This window comes from Corvus hawaiiensis, chromosome 13 (assembly GCF_020740725.1).
Source record: "Corvus hawaiiensis isolate bCorHaw1 chromosome 13, bCorHaw1.pri.cur, whole genome shotgun sequence".
Taxonomy (NCBI): Eukaryota; Metazoa; Chordata; class Aves; order Passeriformes; family Corvidae; genus Corvus; species Corvus hawaiiensis.
The window spans coordinates 12,699,670-12,726,896 of NC_063225.1; the positions used below are offsets into that span (position 1 = coordinate 12,699,670).

The 27,227-nt window shown below is 51.3% G+C and overlaps 3 protein-coding genes across 5 annotated transcripts in view; all 3 read right to left on the bottom strand.

Annotated features, from left to right (window-relative positions):
• Window positions 1-4: 4 nt before the first annotated feature.
• BLM (BLM RecQ like helicase) lies at window positions 5-15,080 on the bottom strand. Of its 2 annotated transcripts, none has more exons than XM_048317789.1 (21): window positions 14,860-15,080; window positions 14,135-14,784; window positions 13,108-13,288; window positions 12,579-12,691; window positions 12,093-12,225; window positions 10,451-11,163; window positions 9,596-9,772; window positions 9,140-9,258; window positions 8,414-8,527; window positions 7,567-7,665; window positions 7,331-7,479; window positions 6,938-7,044; window positions 6,016-6,176; window positions 5,352-5,547; window positions 4,476-4,666; window positions 3,427-3,574; window positions 2,904-3,103; window positions 1,972-2,164; window positions 1,718-1,840; window positions 1,171-1,378; window positions 5-344 (listed from the first exon to the last, which is right to left on the bottom strand). In XM_048317789.1, the coding sequence occupies exons 1-21, from the start codon at window positions 14,955-14,957 to the stop codon at window positions 161-163; spliced, it is 4,257 nt and encodes a 1,418-aa protein (XP_048173746.1). In that variant the 5' UTR covers window positions 14,958-15,080; the 3' UTR covers window positions 5-160. The 2 variants fall into 2 exon arrangements, with proteins under 2 accessions (XP_048173746.1, XP_048173745.1); XM_048317788.1 differs by having other exon boundaries at window positions 12,579-12,694; window positions 14,860-15,079.
• Window positions 15,081-15,349: 269 nt separating this feature from the next.
• CTSH (cathepsin H) lies at window positions 15,350-22,830 on the bottom strand. Its single transcript, XM_048317790.1, has 12 exons — window positions 22,654-22,830; window positions 22,437-22,468; window positions 22,233-22,338; window positions 22,070-22,140; window positions 21,540-21,644; window positions 21,187-21,273; window positions 20,541-20,596; window positions 19,386-19,467; window positions 19,238-19,306; window positions 18,727-18,833; window positions 16,913-17,038; window positions 15,350-16,144 (listed from the first exon to the last, which is right to left on the bottom strand). Exons 1-12 carry the CDS (start codon window positions 22,724-22,726, stop codon window positions 16,069-16,071), a joined length of 990 nt encoding a protein of 329 aa, XP_048173747.1. The 5' UTR covers window positions 22,727-22,830; the 3' UTR covers window positions 15,350-16,068.
• A 441-nt stretch (window positions 22,831-23,271) lies between these two features.
• The window catches only part of RASGRF1 (Ras protein specific guanine nucleotide releasing factor 1), a 29,683-nt gene continuing 25,727 nt past the window's right edge, over window positions 23,272-27,227 (bottom strand). For both annotated transcript variants that reach the window (XM_048317764.1, XM_048317763.1), the window contains exons 23-27: window positions 26,961-27,158; window positions 25,942-26,021; window positions 25,163-25,280; window positions 24,820-24,888; window positions 23,272-24,316 (exon numbers count right to left, since the gene is read on the bottom strand). In XM_048317764.1, the coding sequence (XP_048173721.1) occupies window positions 24,224-24,316; window positions 24,820-24,888; window positions 25,163-25,280; window positions 25,942-26,021; window positions 26,961-27,158 (558 nt within the window). In that variant the 3' untranslated portion in view covers window positions 23,272-24,223. The remainder of the gene's footprint in view (window positions 24,317-24,819; window positions 24,889-25,162; window positions 25,281-25,941; window positions 26,022-26,960; window positions 27,159-27,227) is intronic.

Sequence of the window (27,227 nt, forward strand, 5' to 3'; positions counted from 1 at the left end):
CAAATAAACTGACAAGTAAAAAAAATATTTATTTAATGTGAGCTTTTGCACTTGACAAAGACACAAGTCCCAGAAGGTTCAGCAGCAGCAAACGAAACAAAAATTTAATAAACGATGATTCCATCTTGGGGAAAATTCATCCAGTAATTGCATTTCCCAGTTACAATATGGAATACGAAGGCTGAAGGAAGCTCCTGAATTTGGGTTTGGGCAGTGCCATCATGCCCAGCTTCCCAGCAGCTCCCTGCATGCTACCAATGCTCCGGGACACAGAGCTGGCACTGGAGGAAGCTGGAGCCTTCGAGCTCGGCAGCTTCTTGGTCCTTCTGCACCTGCTGTAGCCACTGCAAATATCAGAGAGAAGGTGTATGTGAGACATCTGTGTCACCTGCCCTGTCCCCTGCACCAGCCTGCACTCACATGGGCACCACCACTGCATTTTCTAGAGGACTACACACTCATTTTGTAAAATTTTTTTTTTTTTAATATACATGGCTGCAAACTACCTCTGAAATGCAAACAGTACAGCTGTTGCTCTGGGATGTACCCAAGAGTGAGCAGCAACAACAAGTGACACTTCAGAGGCAGCAGCAGTTAATGACAGCTATTCCAGTAGATGGGAAAGTGCCAAGGGTGGGACAAAATCTGCTGAGCTGGGAAAACCCATTTGCTACAAAAACCCAGGAGCAGAATGATGAAAAATGGGGCAGGGAAGGGGAAATCCTTGGGAAGTGGCAGATCTGCCCTAGAAGCTCAAGACCAACCAACAGCAGATGCATGATACAATCAGAGGGAGAATCTCAATTAACAAGGGGCAGAAGTTCAAATATTCCATCAAATGTTCAAAGTTTTAAGACCTCTTTACAATTTCAAGCAAGGAACCCGGTCAGCCTGCCAATGCTGGCTATGGCAGAACACTGAAATTTAGTGTCCCTGCTTAGCTTGTGGCAGGCAAGTGTGAGGACAGCTGTTAAATATCCTTCCTCACCAGCTTTTTAAACCAAACATGCAGAAAAGCACAGCAGAGCAGTTCTTACCAGGCACCCAGATAATTTTAACACCATTATTTAAGCCCATACTCAAGAAACTGCAGGGGGATAACTGCAGTTAAGGGATCATCACTATGCTGATGAGGGCAAAGAGAAGTGACAAGTGACCGCAGGCACATACCCTCTGGAGTGGGACTGCTGGCTGCCACCAGCACTCATCTTTTTCCTCTTGGAATCCCTGGAGTTCAGCGGCCGTTTCCTTTTCCTCCTTTGGTTTGTGTTATTGCCAAAATAGCTGGAGGTTGTACCTGCATCCTCTGCTTCTCCATCGCTCCCCAGGGAGCCAGTGCTCCCCGTGGCTGTGTCCGCACCTGGGCAGGCAGCATCTTCTACACACAGGCAGGGAGGTAAAACTAACTAAGCCAAGGTGTCACCTGGGCCAGTCAGTCACCAGAACACACTGATGGTATCAAAACATCTGTCCTGGCTGTTCCTCACCTCCTCTGCACTGCCCCGTCCCTAGTCTTTCAGAGATACCCTGAATTCAGCTAGCGGGAAGGCAGCAAAGAGTTTGGTATGTTCTGAAAGTGATTGCTCCCTTTTGGAATTATTAAACTGTAAGAATTAGTTATTTGTGATTAAAACAAGGTAACTTTTGAATCAAACATCTGCTAGAGGAGGAGAGAAAGGCACTGAACAGGAAGTACATGTTGAGGTACAAAGCACACCTGGAATGGAGCATTCTGAGTACTTATCCATCACTTTAATTATTTCTGCACCGTATTTCTCCAGTTTGTCTTCTGTGACACCATCGATCTGCAGCAAAACCTCCATGTCTGAGGACAAAGTTTCTGTAACACAATGGAAGCACCCCTCAGACATGTCATACAACTTTTTATAAAGATACCCTGAAGGAAATTAATTCCTTTCCACGCCCCTCTATGCAGAAGCCCCAAAGGACTTCTGAGAAACCTGACCTTACCTGCTATTTTCTTTAGGGTGGAAGTACTGAAAATATTGAAGTAATGCACATCAAAGACTTTGCCCAGCGTTTTGCACGTGTCTGTAAGTTCACTGAGGCACTGTTTAACCACCTCTTCCCGCTGGGACATCTTTGTCATGGAAGCCCTTTGCCTTCTGATGGCACTGGCACTCTCTGTCTCGTGGAACTCCACCTGTTAAAACGAGCCATCTGTAACTCCTGCCAGGGAGTTCCTGCACACCTTGACTGATAACACAGGAACACAGCACAGGAAACAGAAAGTATACTTTGATGGACTAAAAAAAACTGTTTAGCCAGTATACATTTTTTAAATAATTTTTTACAGGCTACTCAACCACACCCAAGTTTCTTCTACAAAGAGCTGGCAGAGTTTAGAGAGAGGGAACACCTCCCAAGAGCCCAGTTCCCAGCTGGCTTCAAACAGAGGTCACTGGGGTAATGCTGAGGGCTCTGTCCTGCTCCAAACACAGCACTAAAGCAGAGGAGGTGTTGCCTCAAGAAACCTGGGACTGTTCCGTGACCTTAAGGAAGTGCATCTTCCATCAGATCCCACCAATGACTAGGGAAAAATAGAGTAGAAAATGAAGAAGGGAGTGCTGGTCCTTCTTCCCTTCTTAGCCATCTTTCTGTGGGGGTCAGAATTCTCCTTCACTGTCCAGCAGGAATCAGATGGGTGGGGGAGAAGAGAAAGATTTAAACCTCTTCAAGCCTCTCAAACTCACTTTTTGCCCCACAACATTATTACTGGAATACTGGACTAAGAATCGCACGTGTTGGATTCTGTTCCTTGTGTCTAGACGTTAGCTCAGCTGGAGGCAAACTGTGTTTAAGCTACCTGAGGGGATATGCTAAAGGAAAACTGCAGCGCCTTCCTTGAAACAATGCCTTCAAGAAACTAAATAGTTACACACCTGTAGTGACCCATCCAGCACAGCCTGAGCTCTCTCTCCCAGAATGACATATGCTACTGCCTGGTCATTAGCTGTGATGTACAAATCCTCATCCAGGATCTTGTCCAGGACCAGTTTTCTAAACAGCCTTTCAGCATTGTGCCTGGAATAGGCAGCCCCCTTCCCAAATATTCCAGACTGAATCTTGGCACTCGTTGAACCTGTGCAACAGAAAGCATAGGATGAGCCCCTGATCACAAAGCCCATGTACATGTGCATTCACAGATCTGTGGGAGATTCCCAAGGCAGTCAAAAAAGCCTTTGAACACTGGAAAACCAATATTATCACTATAGCAACCTGAAATGGATTAAATCTTCAGTTTCATTTATTTTGGATCACTTACCACCAAGTGATTCTTGGGAAGATTAATTTTGCAAAATACACATTCTTTTAAATGCCTGCTGGCATTGCACAACACTCTTGATTCCTGGTCAGGGATTTGTGCACCATCTTATTCAGGAGTTTCTGGGAGAACGGACTCACCTAAGAAAATGTCCACCATCATGTTCAGGGTGTACCTGCCAGAGCCTGGATTCCTCTTCCCATTCATCCGCCCCGCTTGCCCGCAGTGCTCTCGTACAAACCGCACGATGTTCTTCACATCCTCCGTCACATCCCTTGATTTATAATCCTGTTAAATCAGACTTGATTAGGACATGCTATTACGTGTTTCTGCCCTAATCCAAGTTGTTACTGACAACCTCAGTTTTCATTATCAAGCTTTTCTCAGCTGTGAATTGAGTTTGTTCCAAATAAAGAAACAGTGATCTTCTAGTTAGTAACCTACAGTGATACAGTCACAGGGATTCTGGATGTGATAATACAAAACCAGTCCTACTGATTGTATATAATCTCCGTGGGGTTATTTGTGCAGAGTGAGGTGCAAGATTGCTGGGTAAGTACTGGAAATCAAGGTAAATCATTTGGAAAGCATTCTTGTAATTATCCCGCCATGCTCTAGAACTTACACTTCCAAAATGCATTAAAATGAGACTGAATATGCATTATCCTGGTCAAATTTGGTTCTAATCACAGTTATATAAGGGAATGCTTTGAACACAGATCTGAGAAGCAATACCCACAGGTACAAAACAAAACAGGATCCCTTCCCTGCCTGCCTCCACAGTTGCCTTCCCTTTCTGCTCCTGCTCCTGCCACTAAGTTTGCATAACCCCAAACGTTTGGACCACCTTCAGCACAAGCACAACATAATGTGGCCCTCATGCTGCTCTGGCAGCACAAAGCTGCCCTGAAAACATCAGGACAGGAACTGAAGGGATTTCCCCACAGCCATTGCAGTGGATCTGATATTAGCTCCTGCCTCCCACAAGGAACATCCTTATGCCTCTGACAGGAACAGGAGCATCACAAGTCCATGGTTAAACCCTGAAAATAACTGGAAGCATCACAAAAATACAGGACTTTTATTCCTTTTCTCCGTTTGCCTTCCCAAAGGTTGTGTAACCACTTTTTGATGCAACTAAATACAAAATCAGTTTAACACCACTAAAAATAAAACCTGTGGGGTTTACCTTCTTTCTACTGCAGTTATCACAAATCACTTCTGGGTGATCTTTGCAGAAGGTGGGGTTGAAATTGGTTTCCCCGAAGTAGGCGAGCAGCTGGACGCGGCGGCACTCGACCACGTTCTCACAGTAGTGCACCATGCTGTACAGGTTGTTGAAGTGGGTCTGCCTCGTGTGGCTGTTCCCATCCTTCTCCACTGAAACACAGCAAATTCAATGCTGTTTGTTAAAGCTGCACCTCTGCGTTTTCATGGGCTGTCAGCCAAAACACAATATTGGCTTTGCTTAAAAAAAATGAGTGGGTTAGTACAGAACTGATGTAGGACAGATTTTATCTCTGATGTTTTAGAGAACGGAGAAGGGAAATAAGCCTAGAATGACAAAAGTCAAGAGAAGGATGTGACAGGATGAGAGGAAGTGGCCTCAAGTTGTGTCAGGAGAGGTTTAGATTAGATATCAAGAACAGTTTCTTCATAGAAAGGGTAGCAAATCCCTGGCACAGGATGCCCTGAATGGAGTCACTATCCTTGGAAGTTCTCAAAAAACATGTGGATGTGGCACCTGAGGACATGTTTTAGTGGTGAACAGTGGGGTGGAGTTGGTCTGATAGTAGGACTTGATGATCTTAAAGGTTTTCACAACCTTAACAATTCCATTATTCTGTGAAGCAAAGTGGTTTTGACTAAAATTAAGTCCAAGTGACAAAAATCCTGCTCCTGACACCTGAATGAAAACCATCCAGGTAAGGATTCACAGTTCTCCCCTCCTTGCAATACTAAACTATCCACAGCACTTGTAAAAGAGAAATAGCATGGGCTAAATGAGACCAGTGACAATGTGACTGCTCTAATGCTGTCTCCAAGTTCCCAGAGGAGAACTTACTCAGAATGAGCCTCCTCAGCCTGGTCACATCACTGTAGCTGTAGAAGAGCAGGCAGTGAGACATCTCTCCATCCCGCCCAGCTCTGCCAGACTCCTGGTAATAACCTTCTATGGATTTGGGAAGGGACGCGTGGATAACGTAGCGCACGTCGGGTTTGTCAATGCCCATTCCAAAGGCAATTGTTGCACATATCACCTGGGAAGAAGATTATAATGTTCTAGACATACATTATGGAAATTACTCCTGCAACACTGCATGGAAAGCAGACAAGTGACCTGGATTAGGAAACCTGGAGGACCCAGAATGTCAGTTGTAACAGTGCAGAACAAGTACAAAACAGCAACACTTCCCCTCCTGTCAGCAGAGCCACTCCAGACACAGGAAAAACCCCAAATTCCAGAGTGTGCCAGGAGCTGTTTCTGAAGCCCTGCACTGCTCAGGTCCTCCCTGCTGGAGTAGCACACCTTGGTGCAGTGCTACAACCTTTATTCACAAAATTCCCAGTGAAAGGTGGCTGCTGTGCCCCAGCAGGTCTGTTGGGATCAGTTATTCAATACTGCAGACATTTGGTGATAACACTGCACAACTTCCCTTCCATTTCCCAGGCCAAGAGGGATAAAAGTGCCCAAATTTTCTTCCCTTTTCCTCCTGGTTTTTCTTCACCTGGCATCCTTCCTGATTAACCCACTTCTGCTGCACAAGATCCCTGTTGGAATCGGTGAGGCCGGCGTGGTAGGCCAGGGCAGCCAGCCCCTCCTTCTGCAGGATGGCTGCTGTGGTGTCACATTCATGCCGGGAAAGGCAATAGATTATCCCAGAGTCATCTGCAAATAGATAGGAAAAGAAATTTGGCCTACAATACGGTTTTATTCTCTTTCTCTGCTCAACAGTCAAACCTGCCAAGCAGATACCAACCTCTCCCCATTGGAATAAAGATAAGAGTAAAGATATAACTGCTTCACTATAGAACTTATTTTATTAGTATCAGATAGTCTTCATAGTTTTTCTTACCCAATCTTTAGGGGCTTTTGGTGAGGTGGAAAAAAGAAATGTTTTCCTCATCAGCATTGTGCAATCTCAGGATTTAGAATACGTGAACAAAACCTATATAATTCTAGGGTTAGAGCAGTTCAATCAATGCTCTCTGAGGGTGCAGTACAGGAGAAGCTCTGAGGGAGCTTGGTGTAATCAAGTTCCAGCAGCAGGAGCTGCAGGACTCCAAAGCGAGCCTAGAAAGATGGGAATCTCTGAAGGCAACTTGAAGGGGAACTGCAGATAAGCAGACCAACACAATTAAACAATTAAGATATTGGGTGACCTTCATGCTCTGAAGACATGATGCTAAAAGCTCTGTCAGGCTCCAGAAAGGTTATTCAAGAGCATCACCAAAATTTACTTTCCATCTTAACTTAAATTCTCAACTTGAAAATGCACATAAACCTGATTCCCATTTTCAATAACATCACTTTACCTCGATCTTGCTTTTCTGGTAAATATATCATTATTACAGCATTATAAAAGCTTTTGCTGCCTTGAGAAGTGGTTCACGAAAAGGCCTGTGGGCACCATGCTGCTCAGTACTCACAGGGGTGATATTTTTTAATCCATTCCAAGCAATCCATCGCCACCTTCTTCGGCTTCTTGGGCAACACATCATATTTCAAGTTATGCCTGTTGAAGCTCATTGTAAACCTGAAATGTGACAGTTCATGGTGTTTGTCAGCCTTATGGGTATAGTTACATTGTGTTAAACAGCTTCCTTCACCATGCAAGGAAGGGCTTGGCAAGTTTTTTATTTCTTATGTTAATATTTTGCATCTACCTCCTATTAAATTCCATGCATGCATTTCATTTCATCAGATAGAGCTACACAAGGATTTCAGATGGGCCTGTGATGCTTTTTTTACTTTACTAAGTTTTCCACTCAAAATTTCTGTGACACCAACAAACAGTTTCAGAAACCTGCCGAGCAACTCACACTTGTGGTTTCAGCATCTCCAGCTGATTCTGGATGTCCTTCTGCACGCGGGGGTTGGCAGTGGCAGTGAGGGCCATCATGGGCACAGAGTGGAACTTTTTGCGGAGCATGTTCAGGCGCTTGTAGTCTTGTCGGAAGTCATGGCCCCACTGGTTGAAAAACAAAATTTAAGTATAACAGAGTAAAATGCTCTAACTGAGTCTTTTGGCATTCCTAAAAACAAGTGGAGGTTTTACCTGGCTGACACAGTGAGCCTCGTCAATGACAAAACGTGCCAAGAGTTTCCTGTCATAGAGGTTCTCCAGGGCGGACATCAGGCGGCTGCTGGCACACACCTGGGACACACCAGCAGTGGCAATGGAAAGCAAAAGACCCGGGCTAAAAGGGTCAGCTGGCCTGACTGAGAATACAGAAACAACTGTCCTACGCTCCAGAATTAACCTGCACTGCACAAGCAAACCTTCAAGGCACAAAGATGATGCCGGTCAGCTGTGTTTCAACCAAGCAGCTGGTGTGGGATTCCCATGAGGTTCTGGGATCACCTATCCCAAGGCCCCTCACCCTGATGAAATTTCAGTAATTTAAATTACTAATGTCAGGAAACACAGAGAAAAATAATGCTGAAGAGAGAAACACAACCAGCACACTAACCAGCCCCCTCTTACAAAGCTTTTGTGCAATAACATATTTTTAAGGCAGCATACAATGCAGCCCAAGGTAAGCTCTGGCAATCTCCTATCACCCTGACAGTGCTGTATTTTTCCTGTATTACCCTATTCAGAGCAGTCTGGATTTAGTAGCTACTGGACAGTGACTAACACTAATATGTAGCAAGATAGATTGAAAGAGGTGGGCATGGGAGTTTGTTTTAAGAATTTAAATTTTACAGACATACTCAGTTCTTATTCTTGGCTAATTACTGATTGAAATTAGCTACATCCGTATAGATTTCTTAATGAATTATTTAACACCTGTCCAACATTTTTTCCCCAGAAGCCTACTCTGAGTGCAGTCTTTCAGCACCTCACAGCAATCCCACCCTTGTAGCCCCTATGGTTTTACAACTGAAGATGAAGTACAGACCTTCTCAGGAGTGACATACAGCAGCTTTATGACAGGGTCTTTCTTTGACAACTGCATGTAGATTTTTGAGGCATCGGCATCTGTTCTGTCACCAGTCAGGTATGTTGCAGCAATCTATATTAAAAATATATAAATATATATATTGACAATGTAGCCTACCTCTCATTACAAACCCGTTCCTAAGCAGTCAGCCTTGGGAACACACATTTGGGAACACACATCTGAGCACCCTGGGCTAGGGGAAGGTGTCGCCGCCTGTGGCGAGGGTGAAACAAGATGGACTTTAAGAGTCCTTCCAACCCAATCCATTCCAGAACCCTGTAATCTCCTGCACCTGCATTTCTGCTCTGTGTATCATGTTTCCAAACATGTTTAGCACCTCCAGAACCCCCCTAACTCAGGAACTCTTAGTGCTCATTCTCACTGCAGTCAGGCTGCTCCTGTGTATGTGAGTAATTACAATTCTCAGTATCTCAGAACCAGCATCTGCTCTGGAAAATACAGCTCTAACACCCAACACAGGAGCAGCAATAAATCCAGCGATCATGCTGCCAAGATATTCGAGTTCATCCAATTTAGCTCTTCCCAGGCAACTTTCGGTGCCATTCACAGTGTCCATCTAATCAATTTATGCAGTTTATATTCAAGAGACAAGATTTGCTGTAAAATTTCAGATTTCTAATCCAGTTACCTGCAGTTTCACTCAATAAAGCTGCTGGAACTTACATCTAAAGTCTTCAGCTTCTGAACCTGATCAATGATCAGTGACCTCAGTGGAGAAATAACGATAGTGACCCCGGCAGAGACACAGGCTGGTAACTGGTAGCACAAGCTCTTCCCACCTCCTGTGAGGATGAGACAGAACACAATGTCGGGTATCAAGAGAAAAAGGATGGAGACCTATTTCTTATTTCCCATTTTACAGCACTTTTGGAAGCAATAAATTTCTACCAATGCCTGCCACAAAGTGCCACCTGTAGGATAAGAAAGAGTTACTTTGTGAATTATTAAGGAAGGCAGATATTCAATCCCCTCACTCAAAATACCCCAGTGCAAAAATACTCCTGAAATCCTGTGGCCACAGAATTCCAGCAGCACAAAGGCACAGGGGAAGAGAAAAGCTTGTCCCAAAGCTTGCAAAAGGAGCTGCAGGTCTGTAGCCTGTGCTGTGGGGGCACATACCTGTGGGCATGAGGATGAAACAATCCTCCCCCAGCAGAGCAGCATTGATGGCCTCCAGCTGGTTTGTCCGGAAACAGTGCAATCCAAACTTCTTGTGAAATATATTCATCATTTCTTCAGAATGGGGAAATTTCATACCCTTGAAACGCTCCAGTGCAGGGTTATGAACCACTGGATCTAGGAGCCAAAAATATGTAATTAGAGTAAGTTATGACATCAAGTTATGGAAAAACTTCTTCCCTGTGACGGGGGTGAGGCCCTGGTACAGATTTCCCAGAAAAGCTGTGGCTGCTCTTGGATCCCTGGCAGTGTCCAAGGCCAGCCTGGATGGGGCTTGGAGCAACCTGGGATAGTGGAAGCTGTCCCTGACATGGCAGGGGGTGGAATGAGATGGTTTTTAAGATCTCTTCCACCCCAAACCATTCTGTGACTCTGATTTTCACCTCCCCTTTTGCCAGCCTGTCCCTACATTAACCCGAAATGGGCCCCAGGGGGATTGAGTTTGCTTCCACAAACCCATTTTGGAACATTATGCAGCGAAAACCATTGTACAGCCCTGAATCAAAAACTGCAGAATCATTATTTAACTAAAACACAGAAACACCCTCATTTCCAATTTTAGCAGCTTCATCTTCCAGCAGCTTGAAACCTGCACAGGAAGGGAATAATCTAGTTCAGCATCATTTGGAGGGAAAAAAGTTCCAAGATGACTTTGCAAAAAAGGAACCAAAAGAAACTTCCACAGAAACAAAAGGCAATGATGTGATCTGTAGTAAACTCGGTCTTAGGTTTAAAAAGAAATAAATAAGAATTTAAAAATTGAAAAACCCAATAATCCTCATGAATATAATTTACCTGGATGGTTCTTTGTTGCCATCAGGAAGCCTGGCTTTGGAGCAGCAGGACTGGATCCCACAGTTGACCCTTTGGCTCTGGACATAATCTTGGACAAGAGGGATTTGGCAGGTGGCCCTTCCCTGACAGGCTGACACAACGGCGTCGATGGTGCCTCAGGTGCTGAAACAGCCACCGAGCTCTCCCAGTCCTCATCAAAGTCATCGATGTCAAAGTGATCCAGGTCGAAGTCGAGATCATTTGTACCCAAGCTGTTCCCTACAGGACTGGCAGCTGTGCTCCGAGCCTTCAGGGTTGTGCTGGTCAGGGGCTGGTTCCCATTCCTCATTCCCGGACTTTTGTCCCAGCTACTGTCACAGGACTGGAGGCTGAGCCTGAGGGAACCTCCCTCCCTGCCACTTCCCTTAGGAAAAGGCAGCTCTGCAGTTCCTGGGCAGGGGATCTCCTCAGCACTTTGCTTTGAAGCACAAGAGGTGTCCAAGGTTTGTTTTGTTTTGGCAGAAAAGTTGCTGGAATGAACAGAAAGCACCGATGGGAGGTTTGTGGATTTGGGGGAGTTTCTGTCAGAACTGAAGCTCCAGCTTGGGCCAGAAGCTGGACCAGTGTCAGGACACACACGAGGGCCCTGCTCCATGGGAGACTTCCAGCTTCTAGGAAAAGTGGTGTTTATGCCATTTTGGTTCAAACTGACAGAATTGGCCAGCAATTTTCTCCTGGGAGAGATGACAAGGGAAGGAAGACGGAAAAAAAAAATATATTTAGTCACAAGCAATGATTTACCAAGTTCTACAACATTCATTAAACAGTTTTGTCTCACTGCTATTAAACATATTAACATATGGTGGTTCCATCGTGTTGAGTCAGCATGTTTGAAAATGATTTCAAACAAATCTAGGGAAGAGAGAATACCACCAGAAGAAACTAATGACAAAATTATGACATCATCTCTACAGACATAAAATAAAAGAATTCCAAAAAGCAAGAAACAGATCCAGGCAAGGTAGAACATAAAAAAAATAAATCCTTAGAGGCAAAACCTGAAGTTAAAAGTATGCCTGAACCAAATTATGCTTTTAAGTACTTTCTAAAGACTATGTCCGACTACAGCAATGAGAAATAAAAGAAGTTGTTGTACTGAGAACATTTACAGAAGCTCATAGTCCCAGCCCAGGAAAAACCTAACCAAAATCCCAATACTTTGTCCATGTAGAGTGCCATCAGATGATGCAGGAGACAAAGCAGCAGGTTGTGGTAGCAATAATTACACGGTAAGACAACAAGTTCAGGGATATTAGGAGGAATCACCATCTCTGTAGTCAGCGAGAGGGGAGACAATACCAACCGAATGCCTGTGGCACAAGAACTGAGGAGGACACCTGGTGGGTCACATCACACCACACCACATCACCTGTTTCTCCAGAAGCACCTGGTGCCAGGCACCTCCTCAGACTGACTGCAGCACTGTGGCACTTCCATCTGGCAGAACACAGGGACCACTAACACTTGCAGCAGTTTGGGGTACTTTGTCCCTTCCCTCAGTCAGTAATTTCAAGCTTTTTAAAGCCCCTCCTGCCTCGTTCTCCAGTGTACTGGGGACACCTGCAGGCAGCTCCCTGCTGCACACAGAGCTGTTCCAGCTTACCTGAGGTCCCTGTGCTGGAGCAGGGCTCTGGCGCAGCCCAGGGCCTGCAGCTCCTGCAGGGGGATGGCATCCACCAGCTCACAGATGGCCTCCATGACTCCGTACAGCTGCCGGGCCACGGGCACAGCCTCACCTGGCACAGGGAGTGAGTTCAGCAGTCATTTTCATTACAAGAGGTGTCAAGAGGATACCACTCTCCCAGAGGTCAGTACATTGCAGTAAATCAGTCTAAACAATTTACTTCCAATGTATTTTTAGTCCATTTGCATAAAGAAACTGTTTCTGTGTGCAGGAACTCAACAAATCTACAAATTTTTGCCTTCAACTTTTATTATCTGTTTATTATCCAACTATTTATGTCAATTCTCCATCTATAGATGTTAATTCCCCATCTGTTAATTAATGCTCTTGGATTATACAGGATAATAAATAGTTGCAAACTATCCCCAAAATCAGAGATATGAAATTCCAAAACATTTTGTGTACCTGAATCCCCTGCACTGGGATCACCTCCGGGATGTGTTGTGGGAGCCTTCTCCTGCTTGGCCTCGGAGCTGCCAGCTGTGCATCTTCCACCAGTGGGAGAGTCTCCGAAAATACTGCTAACACCAAAAGAAAAAGCTACTAAAATACAGAGATCTGTAAATTGAGGCATTTCCATAGAACAACAGAATTTAAGATGTGTGAAAAAGATAAATTCCTGAAGGCCCAGCTAGAACCCAAGAGCTGAGCAGTCACTCATCCTGCGTACCAACGTGTCGAATCTTGCCCCAGAAATTTTCTCCCATCCCACTACAAAAGTAACTCTGCTTTTTTCTGAAGTGAAAAACCTAAAACATCTGCCATAAAATTAGTACTTGATAAAACATTAATTGCAGCTGCCAACCATTAACCCACCGAGCAAAGAGACACAAACTCAATCTGTACCTTCTTAACAAGCAGGAGTTTTGGGTCTTTTTTGGTACTTTTCTAATCATGCAACAGACAGATGGTTTTAGCAGTGAACTCTGATTACCTGACACTTTGTACAGAAGGGGAGAAGGGAGGCAGCTCCTCCTCAGGGGAGGGAGGGATGACGTCCAGGTCATCCTCCTCGAGCTCAGCACCTGCCAACGGCCAGGTCACCTCATCCAGGGTTGAGGGGCTGTTCCCAGACCTCTGTGGCTCCTGGCCCTGACCACCTTCAGCAGTAGCAGCTGCAAGAGAAGTGGATTAATATTGCTGGGTAACACTGTACACTCAGCCTGCCACAAACAGAGGAGGGGAAAAATTAGCAGCCAGATTTCAAAACACTTGTTTGATACAGTTTCTGACTTTTAAAGGATAAAACTTACTGCTCCCTTTTCTCCCCCATTATCATTAACTTATAAAAATTAATTTCACAGAGAAAGGAAAAGACAATAAAATATTAAGAACAGAAATACAGTTCACAAATCTTTTCATCACTCAGTGTAAGGGAAGCATCCCAGAACACTCTTTGATGTTGTTCAGTTGTGTAAACATGTTAATTTCCCAAATAAAGGTCCAAAGTTTCAAAACACAACAGGTAAGGAATCTAAAATAGAGCAGTTCTGTGGGACAGAGCTGCCAAAGCAATGACAGGCAGGAATTTTGTGATCATAATTGAAGGCTGGAGTTCTTTTGTGGTGTTTATTATGTTTGTGTTAAAAATAGAGAGAGACCACTTTTTCTGGTTTAATATTTCATTTAAGTATATGATTTTATGTCTCTCCCGTATGAATTTTATAAGTCCTCTTCTCTCTGTAACGTCCCTATAGGTTATCGATCATTTCAGGAATGCCATGTGGGAAGTCGTGTAACTCCAGTACATGAGCAGCTGCTTCTCCTGCACCGGCAGAACACCGCACTGCTTCCAGGCTGGGGGTACCCAAACCGAAATCCAGGAACCTAAATGAAATCCAGGGCTGCTTGTCAGTCACGAGCACACAGCTCCCTCTGATGACTGACCAGTCAAGCCAAGCCCTCTGGGTGCAAACACAGATTTCCTTCCAGCTCAGTAGCACCTTCAAACACCCCCTTACCTGGGCGAGCCCCTGCCCTGTCCGCATCCAGAAGAGGGTCAGCAGGTGACTCCTCCCGAAGGCCGTCCCCCGCAGCCGTGCTCCCGCTGCAGGGAACCAAGTCCTCGAGGCAGATCAGGGACTGCTGTGAGCAGGGTCGCTGCTCGGACTCGGGCGCTGCCTCCCCGCCGCGGCTGCCGGGCCCCGCGTCCTCCCCCGCGCGCCCGGGAGAGCCAGGCGAGGCCGGGCGGGGGCTCGGCCGCGGGGGATCCTTGCGGGGGGCTCGCAGCCCCTTGGGGGACAGGACGGACGGCCGAGAGAACTTCTTTTCGATTCCCGACAGGTCAAAATCGTCGATATCATCCCACTCATCGCCGATGATGATAAAGGGGCCAGCAGCAGAACCGGGACCGGCCTTCCCGGCGGGAACAGCGCTCCCCGCCCTCGCCCGGGGAACCGCGGGGCCCTCGGACGCCTCGGGAGCCGCGGCGGGACCCCGGGGGGCACAGGCCGGCTGGGGACCGGGGCCGCGGGAGGGAACAGAGCTCCACGCCGGCGCTTTTCTGTCCGGCACGGCCGAGGCGGGCAGAGTCAGGGAGGTGTTCACGTCCTTGTCCCTCAGCACCGAGGCGGCGGCGAGGCCCCGAGACGCCTTCTTGAAGGTGAAGCCCCTGCAACGAGACGAGCGCCCGTCACTTCCCGGCCGCTGCAGCCGCCCTGCCCCGCTCCCCACCCCCGGTACTCACGGCGGGCGGTCCCGCGGCGGCGCCGGGGCGCGGAGGGCTCCGCGGGCCGAGTGCCGCAGCAGCTGCTCCCGCAGGTTGTTCTGCGGCACCGCCGCCATCGCGGGGCCGCCCCGCCGCCAGGGGACGCTCTGCGCGCGGGCCGCCTCCCTCCGGAGCCGCGCGCGCTTCGCATTCGGCGCCAAAACGGCTCCCGCCCCGCCATTGGGTGGGGGCGGCAGGACGGAAGCGGCGCGCGAAGGGGCGGGCACCATGGCGGGGGCAGGCGCGCGCTCCGCCCCGCCCCGGAAATGGCGGCACCGCCCTCAGGCCGGGAGGGGCGGAGAGGCCCCGGCCCCCGCCCCGGCTGAGTCCCGCCGCAAAGCTCCGCTCCGTACTCCCGAGAAGCAGGTGACGCTTCGCACCGTCTTAGGGCACGCTGGAACGCGTGGGGAGGCCGGAGCCCCTCGGCCTCCCCACCCCCCCCCCCCGCTCAGAGCTCACAGCACAGCGCTCCGGTGACGAGGCAGCTTTATTGTCGGTGGCAGATTTCAGCGTGAAGTAACACAGACGTGTCCCTGCTCACACGCGGTTTCATTTCCCCAGCGCCTGTTCAGAATCGGCACCGAGGTTCTCGCGTCTTCACTGATGGGTTAAAGAAAAGTCACCCGTTTCTTCTCTATGTGCATTAAAATACCCTATTTTTAATACAAAAAAATAGCAGACATTTCATGAAAATAGATAAAGCGTACAAACTACAGCATTCACTCATCCTTCCTTCAGAGAACAGGGAAATTGCCTTCAAAGAAAATTTAAAAATCGCTAAAATTTACACCTGGTGATTGCAAAAAAGCCACCCGAAGGACGGGGGGAGCTCTGTGTGCCCTAAATCTGTACTTGTGTGGTTTCTCAGCACCCAAGTGGCCCCTGCTGCCCCTCCAGGTGTCCCGGGTCGGGACAGGTGGATGGAGGCACACCTGGGAACACAGGCTGGGAGCAGGAGGAGGGAACCTGGCACCAGCACAGGAGCACGCGTGGGTTTGGCTGAAGAGAGGAGGCACAGCTCTTGCTGCTGCAGGAGGTGTGTGCAAGCCAAGGAACCTGCCTGCAGGTAACACCTTTCAGCAGGCAGGCGTTGCACCTTGTTCTCCCTTTCATCATTTCAGCACTCGGAAATTGGAAGACGATCAATCACTCCAGCCCTGTCCCCTGTCCCCAGCCTGCACTGCCCTCCTACACCTGAGGAACAGGGTAGGAGGCACAAGCAGCGAGACCACACATGTTCTTGCCTCGTTCAATAAGGAAATACCTAAAAAAGAGAGAAATGGGTGTGAGTGAGCGTTCCCTCCTACGGCAGAGCCAGCATGGCAGGTAAGGGTGGGGAGGCCCTGGCACAGGGTGCCCAGAGAAGCTGTGGCTGCCCCATCCCTGAAGTGTCCTCGTCCAGGCTGGATGGGGCTTGGAGCACGCTGGGATAGTGGAAGGTGTCCCTGCCCACAGCAGGGGGTGGAACAGAATGGGCTTTAAGGCACCTTCCAACTCAGACCAGCCTGGGACTCTGTGAAGGTGACTGCTCTCTCTGTGCCAGCCCCTTCCTCATCCCAGCCCAAGGAGCAGATACCTGTGACAGGGCTGGAACTGCCCGCAGCTCTCCAGGCAATGCCATTCCCTGCCCCCTTACACCCTGCAGAATTAGCACCTGACTCCCAAGAAGTTCACCTGCAGCTGGAAACAATTGTGAAGCTGGAAACTCGCTCCTGGCACAACCTGTTCTCCCCCAGCCATGAGACCAGGAGAGAGGAGCCAGGTGAACCACTGGCTCTGGACAGGTTGGCTGAGCCCTAGGGACCACAGCAGCTCCACTGATCCAAGGCTCTGCTTGACCAGTCACCCCAGGACTGGCTTTGTGAGCCATGTCACCACCCAGACTGGGATGAGTCTCCGTGTGTCTTCCCACCTGCTGAATTTCAGCTGGAGAGTGTAAGGGTGGCCTGGGGCTGAGGGTGAGTGGAATGCCAGCACGTGGTGTCTTTCACCAGGTACAGGCAGAGCATGGTGGGCACCAGGACCCCCTTACCCCTCCATGCCCCACAGCCGGCCCCAGGAGTTCTTGACGATCCAGTAAGGAGTCCCATTCTCCTCTCCATAGCCCACGGCCAGGACGGCGTGGTTCACCTTGTCAGGGGTGTGCTCACAGCGTGGGCTGCAGGGAAAATAACACAGATGTGTTGTGTGAAAAGCATCCTGTAATTAGTCAGGGATTAGTCAAGCCAGAAGTCTTGACTACACTCTGCTAACAGAACTATGGGATGCTCTGAGCTGTGGAGAGTAGGGACAGAAGCCAAGGAAAGGAGACACTGCTCTGTTTCTCCACTCTGAAATTACCAGCCATATATGGAGTTAGGGAATCCATGGACTTTTGAGCTCCCAGCCCACCAAGACAAACTACAGGGCAAAGGAATTTTCCCAATGGAAACCAGCAGCTCTTAGTGCCTCCCAGTGCTGGTTTGTGCTGCCCTGAAGTTCAAGGGCACTGTTTCATGTTTTGCACAGGAACAGCAAGCTCTTGGGTCTAAATACATGTTTCCTCTACATTTTCAACCTTTCAACTGCACTTGCTGAAAGCTGCTGCCTGTGGCATGAAACAAGACAGCTCATGGTACAGGCTCCCACCTCAAGAGCATCTATTTTTAAACATTTTCAAACTGCAGCACAGGAAAAGATCAATAATCTCCACCTCAGATTTTCTTTTTTTCATCTGTTAACAGCTGCTCTGGGCTGAAAGCACTGGAGCATCAATTATTCCATGCACTATGACTTTAAATCCACCTTAGACTGTAAATCCACAGGATAACTGCTCCTGGCATGTTCCTCAGACCATGTCCCTGCTCTCACAGCCCACACCTGCCCAGGCTGGCAGTTACCTCTGGCATCACTTTGGTCCAGCAAAGCCACTGGAACCACCATCTGCTCCTTCCGGAGAGCTCCCTGGGGCAGATCCCTCAGGCTCAGACTCTCATTTTCCCTGCAGTTCTACATCACTGAGGGTTCCTTACTCCAAAGTGTTTTTCTATTTCTCCAAACATGCACTTTCCCCCTTGCTGGGCTAACAGCATCTGTCCTGCACAGTCAGCTCTCATCTTTCCAGTGTATATTGATCAGCCTTTCAAGTGCCTTTTTGCCCTGGCCATGGAGCCAACACCACACTCGAGACTTGCTGGGTCATTTAATATCCCAAACTGTTTTTTCTCTCTGCTGTTCCTCCTACCTGTCCAGGAGAGCACCACGTGACAGGACTGAGGTGAGGTGCTGCAGAACCTGCCCTGTGGAGAGCAGCGATGCCGGACCCTGCCTAAAAGCACAACCTGCAGAGGTGCCAGCTCAGGTGTAGGGAAAGGGCAGCCACACTTCTCACCACCACCCCTCTGAGCTCTGGCACTGCAGGAGCTGCCCTGATACCATGGAAAATCCACTTTGGTTGGGGCTTACCCTAAGCAACCAGATGTGTTCAGCTGCCACAGCTGGGCTGACCCTCTCACTGTCCCAGCTCCGACAGAGATCAGCCCTGGGACAGGCCCCCCCAGCCCTGTGGTGAGCTGCAGAAAGTCTCTCAAGCTCCCAGACTTGCTGACCTTCATTCCACCACAATCTGGTCTCCAGGCTGGACAGGTTCCTAGCAAACAGCCCTCCCCCCTGTGCTGCACTCTCATCCCCTCAGGAACCAGTAAATCAAGGCTCCATTTACTAATTTTTTTCTGTTTTAACTTAAAAGGAAGTGTGAGAATGCAGTGCAGTGTTCCTGCATCCAGCAGGAGAAACAGGGACGCATGTGATTCCAGCCCTACACGTTCCCCTTGCCCTCACCCCACCAAATGAGGTTCACACACTCACTTGGAATACACTCCTTTCCGGTAGTGCATGAAGTTACTCGTCACCTCAAAGGCAAAGCTCACTGGGTTGTGCTTCCCCACAGCTTCCACCATGCCGTCCTCGTCATACTGCAAGAAAGGATCCAGGGTCATCCATCATCTGCTGGCTGTGCTGGGACCAGTCCAGGGCCAGCAGCCAGGGCACGGGGGGATGGATAACCCCAGCTTCCTGCATTTAGACAAGGAATCAAGTGCTGAGTTGTAAGATGAGAACTGGGACTTCGTCCCAGCCTGGAGGTGCACCCACTGTGGGAAGCAGGCAGGAACCCAGTGCCTGTATTTTGGCTCCAGCACTTCCTTGGTGCCACCTTCCAAAAGGTGCGCAGGAGAGCAGAAGTGTGCACAGCAGCTCGCCCTCTGCTAGGAGCACACAGGCTGCAGCTCCAGCTGCAGAGCCCGGCACGCCTTGGGGCATCCTAGCACCTTCTTGGCACAGCCTTGGAAGTTTGGAAACGCAGCCCTCAGGGCCTCACCTGAGTGATATTGATAACATCCTTGACAAAGGCAATGGCCTTCTCGGGCTGGAACTTGCAGGTGCCGTTCTGTGGGGACAGAGAGGAGTTGTTGGAGCCTGTGCCGGGCCCTGCTCCACCGCAACGGCCTGGGCTGCGCTGGGAATACCTTGGCTCGGTACGGGTAACTGTCTTCCCCCATGAGCCCTTTGTTGTACAGGATGTACTCAAAGGCTTGGCTTGGCAGGCCCCTGCGAGACAACACAGCTCAGTTAGGATGGTAACAATCAATTAGGATGGTAATGATGAATTTGCATTCTTATGTTCTTATTTGGATGCTTATGCAGAGCAAAGCCATCAACATTCCCTGCTCTGCAGATCACTCCCACCAGCCAGGGAGACCGGGGAGGGCAGCATCTATCCCAGAGCCTCCAGAGGCACAAACTCCAGTCTGTTCCTGCAGCATCTCCCTGCCTGGGATTCCTGGCCTGGCCCACCACGCTGTCTGGCCTGGTCAGATCTCATTCTCCAGGTACCAGATCCCTGAAGAACACCAGGAGCCCTGACAGCATGAGGTCAGCCGGCCCACACAGCACCAGCCTCATGTGCTGAAAGGTGTTTCTTGGTGCCCTCTGCCCAGCCTGGGTGGGGGATGATGAGAGACCCACATCTCCAGCAACCAGCTGCTCCCTTCCCTGGCCACCTTCCAGATGCACATCTCAGGAGGGAAGACAAGAGAGCATGATCAGGGAGTGCTGATGTGGAAACGCCTAGGGAGGAGTCACAAGAAAAATAAAAAGCACCAAGAGTGGCTTTGCTCAGCTCCGAGCGTCCCTCTGGGACCGCTTATCTCACAGAAAACAGAAGTTGTCAGAAAGCTCTATTCTCTGCCTTCTCTAGCAAAGCCACGAGGAACTTCCCAAAGGGGAAGCTAAGGTTTCTGTGGGTTCTTCACGGTGCCATGAGACGCACGTGACCCAGGGGCAGAACAACAGCCAGAACTCCCCTTGCTCTCCCAGAGCCCAGCCTATGGCTGCCCTGTCGGAAGACACGTGAAAAACATCTCAGATAAAAACTAACAAATGAGGAACAGCAGAGGTTGGGAAATGCTGGAGATTTAGTGAAACATCCTAACCTCTAGGAAGGGTGAAATTAAAATAAGCAACCAAATCCAAAATTGCTTCCCCTGACACACTGCAGCCAAGGGAAGACAAAAGCCATTCTATGATGTGGAAGGATCCTGACACTAGATCTTGAGGAAAGCTGTCAATCACAGGATGTAAGATATTCTAATTTCTGTTCTTTCTGACCCTCCCTGACTTACCCACTGCAGCCGTGGTTGTTGAAGGCCTGGGCACAATCAACCAACTGCTGCTCCGCCTGTGGAGAAGGGTTCTGAGTCAGTGATTATTCCACATCTGTGTTCAGAGTAAGTGACACAAAAAGCAAGTGCACAGCAGGAACTGAGAGCTGGTTTATCTGTGCACCTGGCTGTAACAACAACCACAGTACTGGTTTACCCATGCATCTGCCTGTTCACCCACTGGGAGTCACCTGGAAATGGCTCCATGTCCCAGGGAGGTGGACAAGAAAGACCTGGAGCCAGCAGCCTGGGATGCCATGGCTGCCAGAGGCATTCCTCCTTATGCCTGCCGGGAACCCGTCCCCCCACAGAAGGGCTGGCTGAGATTTCAGTCAAAGGTCAGGTTTGTTTTTAACACACCCAACCCTCAGTTATTCTGGTAAGTTGTGTAAGTGGCTACTGTCTTTCTGGTTCTTCACGAATATAAATCCTCTGGGAGCTGAAAAACCAACATGTCCCAATGTGCTGCCTGCAGTGAGGGGTCCCAAGCCACCTGGCAAGGCCAGGCACAGCTTCTTTCCCCATGCCTGCTCCCAGCAGCCTCCAGCCCCTCCGGCTTCGTCCTGCTCCAAAAATGGCTCTGCCCAAGTCCAGGAAAATCTCTTACCAGAGAGAGCAGCTTTCCTGTGGCAATGGCAATAGCAGACTCCAAACAGCCTGTGGTGGAAAAGGTCCAGCAGCTCCCACAGGCACCCTACATTAGGAACAGGAGAGGAACTGCTCTGGAATGTGCTGCAGGCTCACCAGCCTCCCCAAAACACGGGGGCAGAGGGCCACGGCAGGGGTGCAGAGCCTCCACTCCCAGCTGGGCTTGGCCTTCTGCTCAGCCCCTGCCCAGAGTGCACCGCAGGCACGGAGTGGCTCCGGGGGAGTTCCCCTGTGGCACAGGCACCCAGCACTGTTCCTCAGCCACAGCCCGCAGCCATCAGCCCCTCTCTGGGCATGTCACACACTCCTCACCTGGTTTTTCACGGGTGTCACGAAATTTCCCTTCTTCCTCCAGTCGATAGAGTCAGGATATGGCCCAGAGCTGCGCAGGAAGTTCCCCTTGGTGGCTGAGCAGTTCTGCAAGCGAGGCAGGAGGGCTGCGGTGAGCTGCCAGGCCAGTGGCCCAGGACAGCTCCCCTCCCTGGGGTGGAGGGATTGATTACCAGCCCCCACACACTGGCCACTACAGCAGGGAGCCCCAGGCCAGCGCCAGAGGGCACCACCAGCCTGCACCCCTGGCTGCACAGGGAGCTGACAGCAGAAGTAACAGCTCGGCTGGAGCCAGGGTCGAGGCAGCTGAAAGCCATGAAGATGGGAAAGAGGGTTCACCTTGCTCTTACCCCAGTGCTGGTGGCACAAGACGTGACCTTACCAAAGTGGATTGCAGGCAGCACAGTGATGGGTGCTGGCCCAGCAGCGGGTGCAGGTCACTGCAGAAGCCCCACACACGGGGTCCACCTGGACCCCCTCCTTCCCTGCCAACCCGCACTCCCAGGATTTACCTGGGGCTCACTCCACAGGTACAGCTTTTTAAATTCTGCGAAGGTCAGATCCGAGAACTGGTTCAGACCCACTAGAAGGGGGAGAAAGGGGACACTTTGCTCAGCGAGGCTTGGCGCTCAGAGCCGGCACGGGCCGTGGCCAGGCAGGGGCCGGAGCTCATACTCTGGAAGCTGTGGTTGCCAGCATTGTGCTCCTCGATGTGCCGTTTGTTGCCCAGGAAGATGCGCAGCCTGCGCGGGTACTCGTCGGGGCCGTACCGCCGGTTGTTCTGCGGGGACATCGCACGTCAGGGCACCCCAAACTCCCACCGCTCCCGGGACCCCCGGCCCGGCCCTCCCCGCGCGGCGCAGCTGCCCCGAGCCTCACCTGCAGCATCCAGGCCTTGAACAGCTGCTCCTCTGCGGGAGAGAACGGGGGCGTCAGCGGCGGCACCGGCGCGGCTCTGCCGCCGCCTCCCCCCGCACCGGGGAGCGCCCGGGGGGCCGGGCCGGGCCGAGCCCGAACCGAGCGGGACCGAACCGAGCCGTGCCGGCCCAGGCCAGGCCCTACCAGGTCGCCTCCTGCCCTCCCGGTGCCCCTGTACCTTCGGCCGAGGGCTCCCAGGCGGCGGCGGGGGCCAGCAGCGCGGCCGCGGTCAGTAGCACGGGCCAGCCCATGGCCGCCCCGAGCCGAACCGGGAAGGACGGGACCGAGCAGAACCGACCCGCGCCAAGCCGAGCCGAACGGGGTCGAAATGGGCCGGGCCGCTGCCAGGAGGCGGGACAACGGGCGGGGTGGGCGGGGCACCGGCACTGGGCGGGGCACTGGGACGGGGCGGGGCACTGAGACTGGGCGGGGCACCGGCACTGGGCGGGGCGCTGGGACGGGGCGGGGCACTGGGACGGGGCGGGGCACTGAGACTGGGCGGGGCACCGGCACTGGGCGGGGCGCTGGGACGGGGCGGGGCACTGAGACTGGGCGGGGCACCGGCACTGGGCGGGGCGCTGGGACGGGGCGGGGCACCGGGACGGGGCGGGGCACCGGGACTGGGCGGGGCACCGGCACTGGGCGGGGCGCCGGGACGGGGCGGGGCACTGGGACCGGGCGGGGCACCGGGACCGGGCGGGGCACTGAGTGAGGCTGTCCCCTCCCAGCGGTGGGCGGAGCCCGCGCCCCGGCGGGTCCGGCGTTATCCCGCCCGTAAAACTGTCACAAACCCCGGTTCACCCTGAGATAGAATAGATTTATTAGCAAGAGGTAATCAGGAAACATATATTTTTACAAAAAAAATGGAAATATTTTTCCCAAACAAGCTGTAAGTTGAAATAGTTTTAGGGTTTGAAAGAGAATTCCCATACCACGAGGTATTGCTTACAGCAAGTGTGTGAGTGGAGCATGCCTGCCACTGCCGGGGAACCGTGTCAGGGACTGTACAATGTAAAAAACCCAGGTACTATTCACAGAATAAGCACTACATTACTATATCCTGCTAGCGGGTGGTTAGCCAGGATTACAGTAGATGTAATAAAAACACTCGTCATCTCTAACTCTACGTCATGGTACTCAGAGTGGGCACAAGGGTACGGATCTACAGCATATCAACAGGAGCTGGATGCAGCGAGGAGAGGCAAGGGGATGCTTCCATCTTCCCAACTTCGGAGGGACCAGGGCAGCAGCCAGGGCCCCCCGTGCCTGGCCAGCACGAGGGTGGCACACACGGAGAGGGCAGCTCACACCGAGGGACAACCTTTAATGTGCTCCCTTCTCTCACCTTACAGAGTTTGCCGTGGGATGTAACCGCCAGCACTGTCCGAGTGAGAGCTGCTCTGTGCTGCCCAGAGCCCCGTGGGGACGCAGGGCTTACCAGCCCCGTGGGGACACAGGGCTCACATGCCCCACAGGGACACAGGGACTCACCTGCCCGACCACCAGCCCCCCCAGGAGGAACAAATGACAAAAGTAACATCATCGAAAAGAACCCGGGACTCCAGCGAAGTGTCGATGCGTTAAACTTTAACCAGGGCGGGAAATCCTACGTGAGGTCTAGTGCGGCCTGGGGCGGGGGCGGATTGCTCGGAGAAGCACAGACGTGGGAGTCACTCCAGGGCGTCCATGGAACGAACGGGTATGTACAGTATGGTATAGCGAGTGTACACGGGCGGCCGCCGCCGCGCTCAGGAAGGCAGTTTGGGCTCTATTCGCAGAGAAGCTTCGTAAAGGGTTTCCTCATCCATCACAAATGACTGATCCAACAGGTACTGCGTCACCTGGGAAATGGAGCGGAGCCCTTAACGGGCTGGGAGAGCACAAACCCCTGAGAACTGAAGCACCCAAACCCTGGTAAATGAGGCACCTGCTGCAGAGGTTGGCTGAGACCTTTCAGCTCATCACATGTTGGGGCCACCACGAGGCAGAGGCCAGCTGGTGCTGGCAGTGGGGGTGGCGGGACACACTCTGCTCCCTGGGGAGGGGGTGCTGCCCCTAAATAGCTGTTTCTTGGCGTGTCCAGGGTGCAACCCCCAGAGCCCTCTGAGCCTGGCCTGACGGCTGTCCTGTCCATCAAAGCTGCCCTCTGCAGCAAGTCTTCTGCTGCAACTGCCTGGGGGTCGACAGGGGAGTCTGTTGGAGCCCCCGCAGCCTACCTCCATCCCCTGTCCCCCCGCCAACACACTCCAGCATAGAGCTGCCTGGTACTGAAGGCTTAGATGCTGTGATGGAAGCGGGAGATGAGGAGCAGAGCATGCCTGCAGCTCTGGGGACAAGGCTGTACCTTCGGCTGGTGCTCGATCTTGTAGGAGGTTTGCTGGAACTGGCGGATCTCCCTTATGATGTGTGAGATCTGTTCAGGGATAAAGCACAGAAGGTGTTCATGGCTCAGCCATCAGCTGGGGAACCCATCCCAGTGCCTGGGAGGGCAGAAGCACCCAGCACAGCACAATGCAAAGGGCCTTTTTGTCTCTTCCAGACAGTAGGAACAACCCCAGGTGTGTGCAGGGGACACATGTGGCTGCCTGGTGCTGTGCAGGTGAGGGCTGAGGGGACACAGACCTGGCCACAACCACATCACCCCAGCCTGGCCCCGTACACCCATGCCAGTGGGCTGGAGCACTCACCATCCTCATTTTGGAGAAGTTCACCAGGCCATCCTCAGTGTAGTTCGGGGTGCCCTCCTCGATGAATGCCAGGTCAGTCAGGTACATGCCCAGGTAGGGGACACACGGAGGATCACAACTTCGGGAGTAAACCAGAAAGAAATGAGGGAGGAAAGTACCGTATTTTGGAGCTTGGGGCAGGATAGGGGAGAAGGGGGCAACTCCACAGTCAGCAGAACTGGAAGGATTCTCTCTAATATAGGAAGGCTCTCCCAGGGAAGGCTGCTGGTCTCCTGGGCCTCGTCCCCATCAGCTCAGCAGGACAAGCAAGACCTGTGGCTGTGCCCCTCACAAAGCCATGGGATGCAGGAGGTGAGCTGAGGGCAGCTTTTACAGAGGGTCAGGAAGACCTTTAGAAGCTTCCATGGGCAACATGGTCTAGTGGAAGGGGGCCCTGCCCAGAGAGGGGTATGAAACAAGATGAGATTTAAGGTCCCTTCCAACCCAAACCATTCTGGGATTTGAAGATTCTATGACAGTGATGGGAAAAATTTTTCTCTGGTGTCTGGCAGTGATTTTTCCCTTTGCAGTCCCTTTCATTCCCATCTTTCCACACGCTGCACAAAGGAGCAGCTCAGTCCTGGGGATCACTTTGCCAGCCACTGTTCTGGCTCAACAGGACACCCTTTAGTGCTGGCTCCAAATGATCCTGGGAGCAGACCTCCAGGTCCCCCCCTACTGCAGACCCCACAACAGCCAGCAGCAGCCACAGGAGAGGAGGAGAAGCACCATTCACTCACTTTTTCAGTGCCTCCCTCAGGTTCTTGAACCTGCCTTCTGACGACACCAGCTTCTGGAGCTTGTCAATCAGAGCCTTCGTCTGCAAGAAACCAAAGTGCTGCTCTGTGGGGGCCTGGAAGAACCCCCGCTCCCTGCGGCCAGGGGGTAAAGCCTGTGGAGCCACAGGGTCACTTCCTTCCTACCCTGCCCAGGGCACTTCACCCCATCAGCTGCTCCTACACTTCCACAGGTACAACTGTGCCCTGGCCATCACACCTGGCTACTGGTTAGCAGGCTGTGCACTCGCTTCCTCCCCCTGCTCCCACCTCTGCCCTCATCAGCACTTGTTTTCATTCACAGATTTATCATTTTATAGGAAAAAATGACTGCTCCTGGCTGATAGGAGCCCACAGTGGTGCTGGTTCAGCTGTGTCTGGCTCCACACCAGTAAGTGCCAGCTACTCCTGTACCACATACCTCAAACAGGAATTCATTCTGCTCATCCATAACTGGTCTGAGGAGCCCAGAAAACCAGTTAAAGAGAGTCTCTCTGTGTGTGCAGGGGCTCTCTGGGAAAGGTTTAACTGCACGTCTGACTTGCAGGGTGGGGCTAGTCTCTTCTCACAGGTAACAAGTGACAAGGGGAAAGGAGTTGTGACAGGAGAGGTTTAGACTGGATACAGGGAAAATTTCTTAATGGCTGTCCAGCCCTGGCACAGCTGCCAAGGAGGGATTTAACAGATATGTGGATGTGGCACTCGGGGACATGGGTTAGTGGTGGCCTTGGCAGTGCTGAGGGAACAGTTGGACTTGCATGGTCTCAGAGAGCTTTTCTAACCCAAAAAATCCTGTGATTCCATGAATAAACGCAACTCCAAGGCAGGATCTGGCTGCCCACACACCACCTCCCTCCTGAGAACAACCTGAAACACCTTTCTCTGTTTTCTAACTCTTTTTCGATGCCTGTCTCATCCTGCCCCAACACCATCCCACTCATCTCACCAAACCCCCCACCTCCCCAGGAGGGGGTCACCCCTACCTGCTTGGAGACCTTGAGCCAGGTTTTCTTGAGGCGGAAGATGGCACTGCGGTTGAGGGAGGAGGTGATCTCCAGCACAGCGTTGTAGTTGTGCAGGCAGCGGCAGATGTCAGCCACTGCCACCCACTTCTCGATGGCGCTGACCCGCGCGTTGATCTCCTCGTTCCGGATGATCTCCGACGCGATCAGGTTACTGACCTTGGGGAGACATGGCGCCCAGCCCGAGCCTTAGCATGATTTTGGGCACAGCTCTGTGTCCTCCAGCCT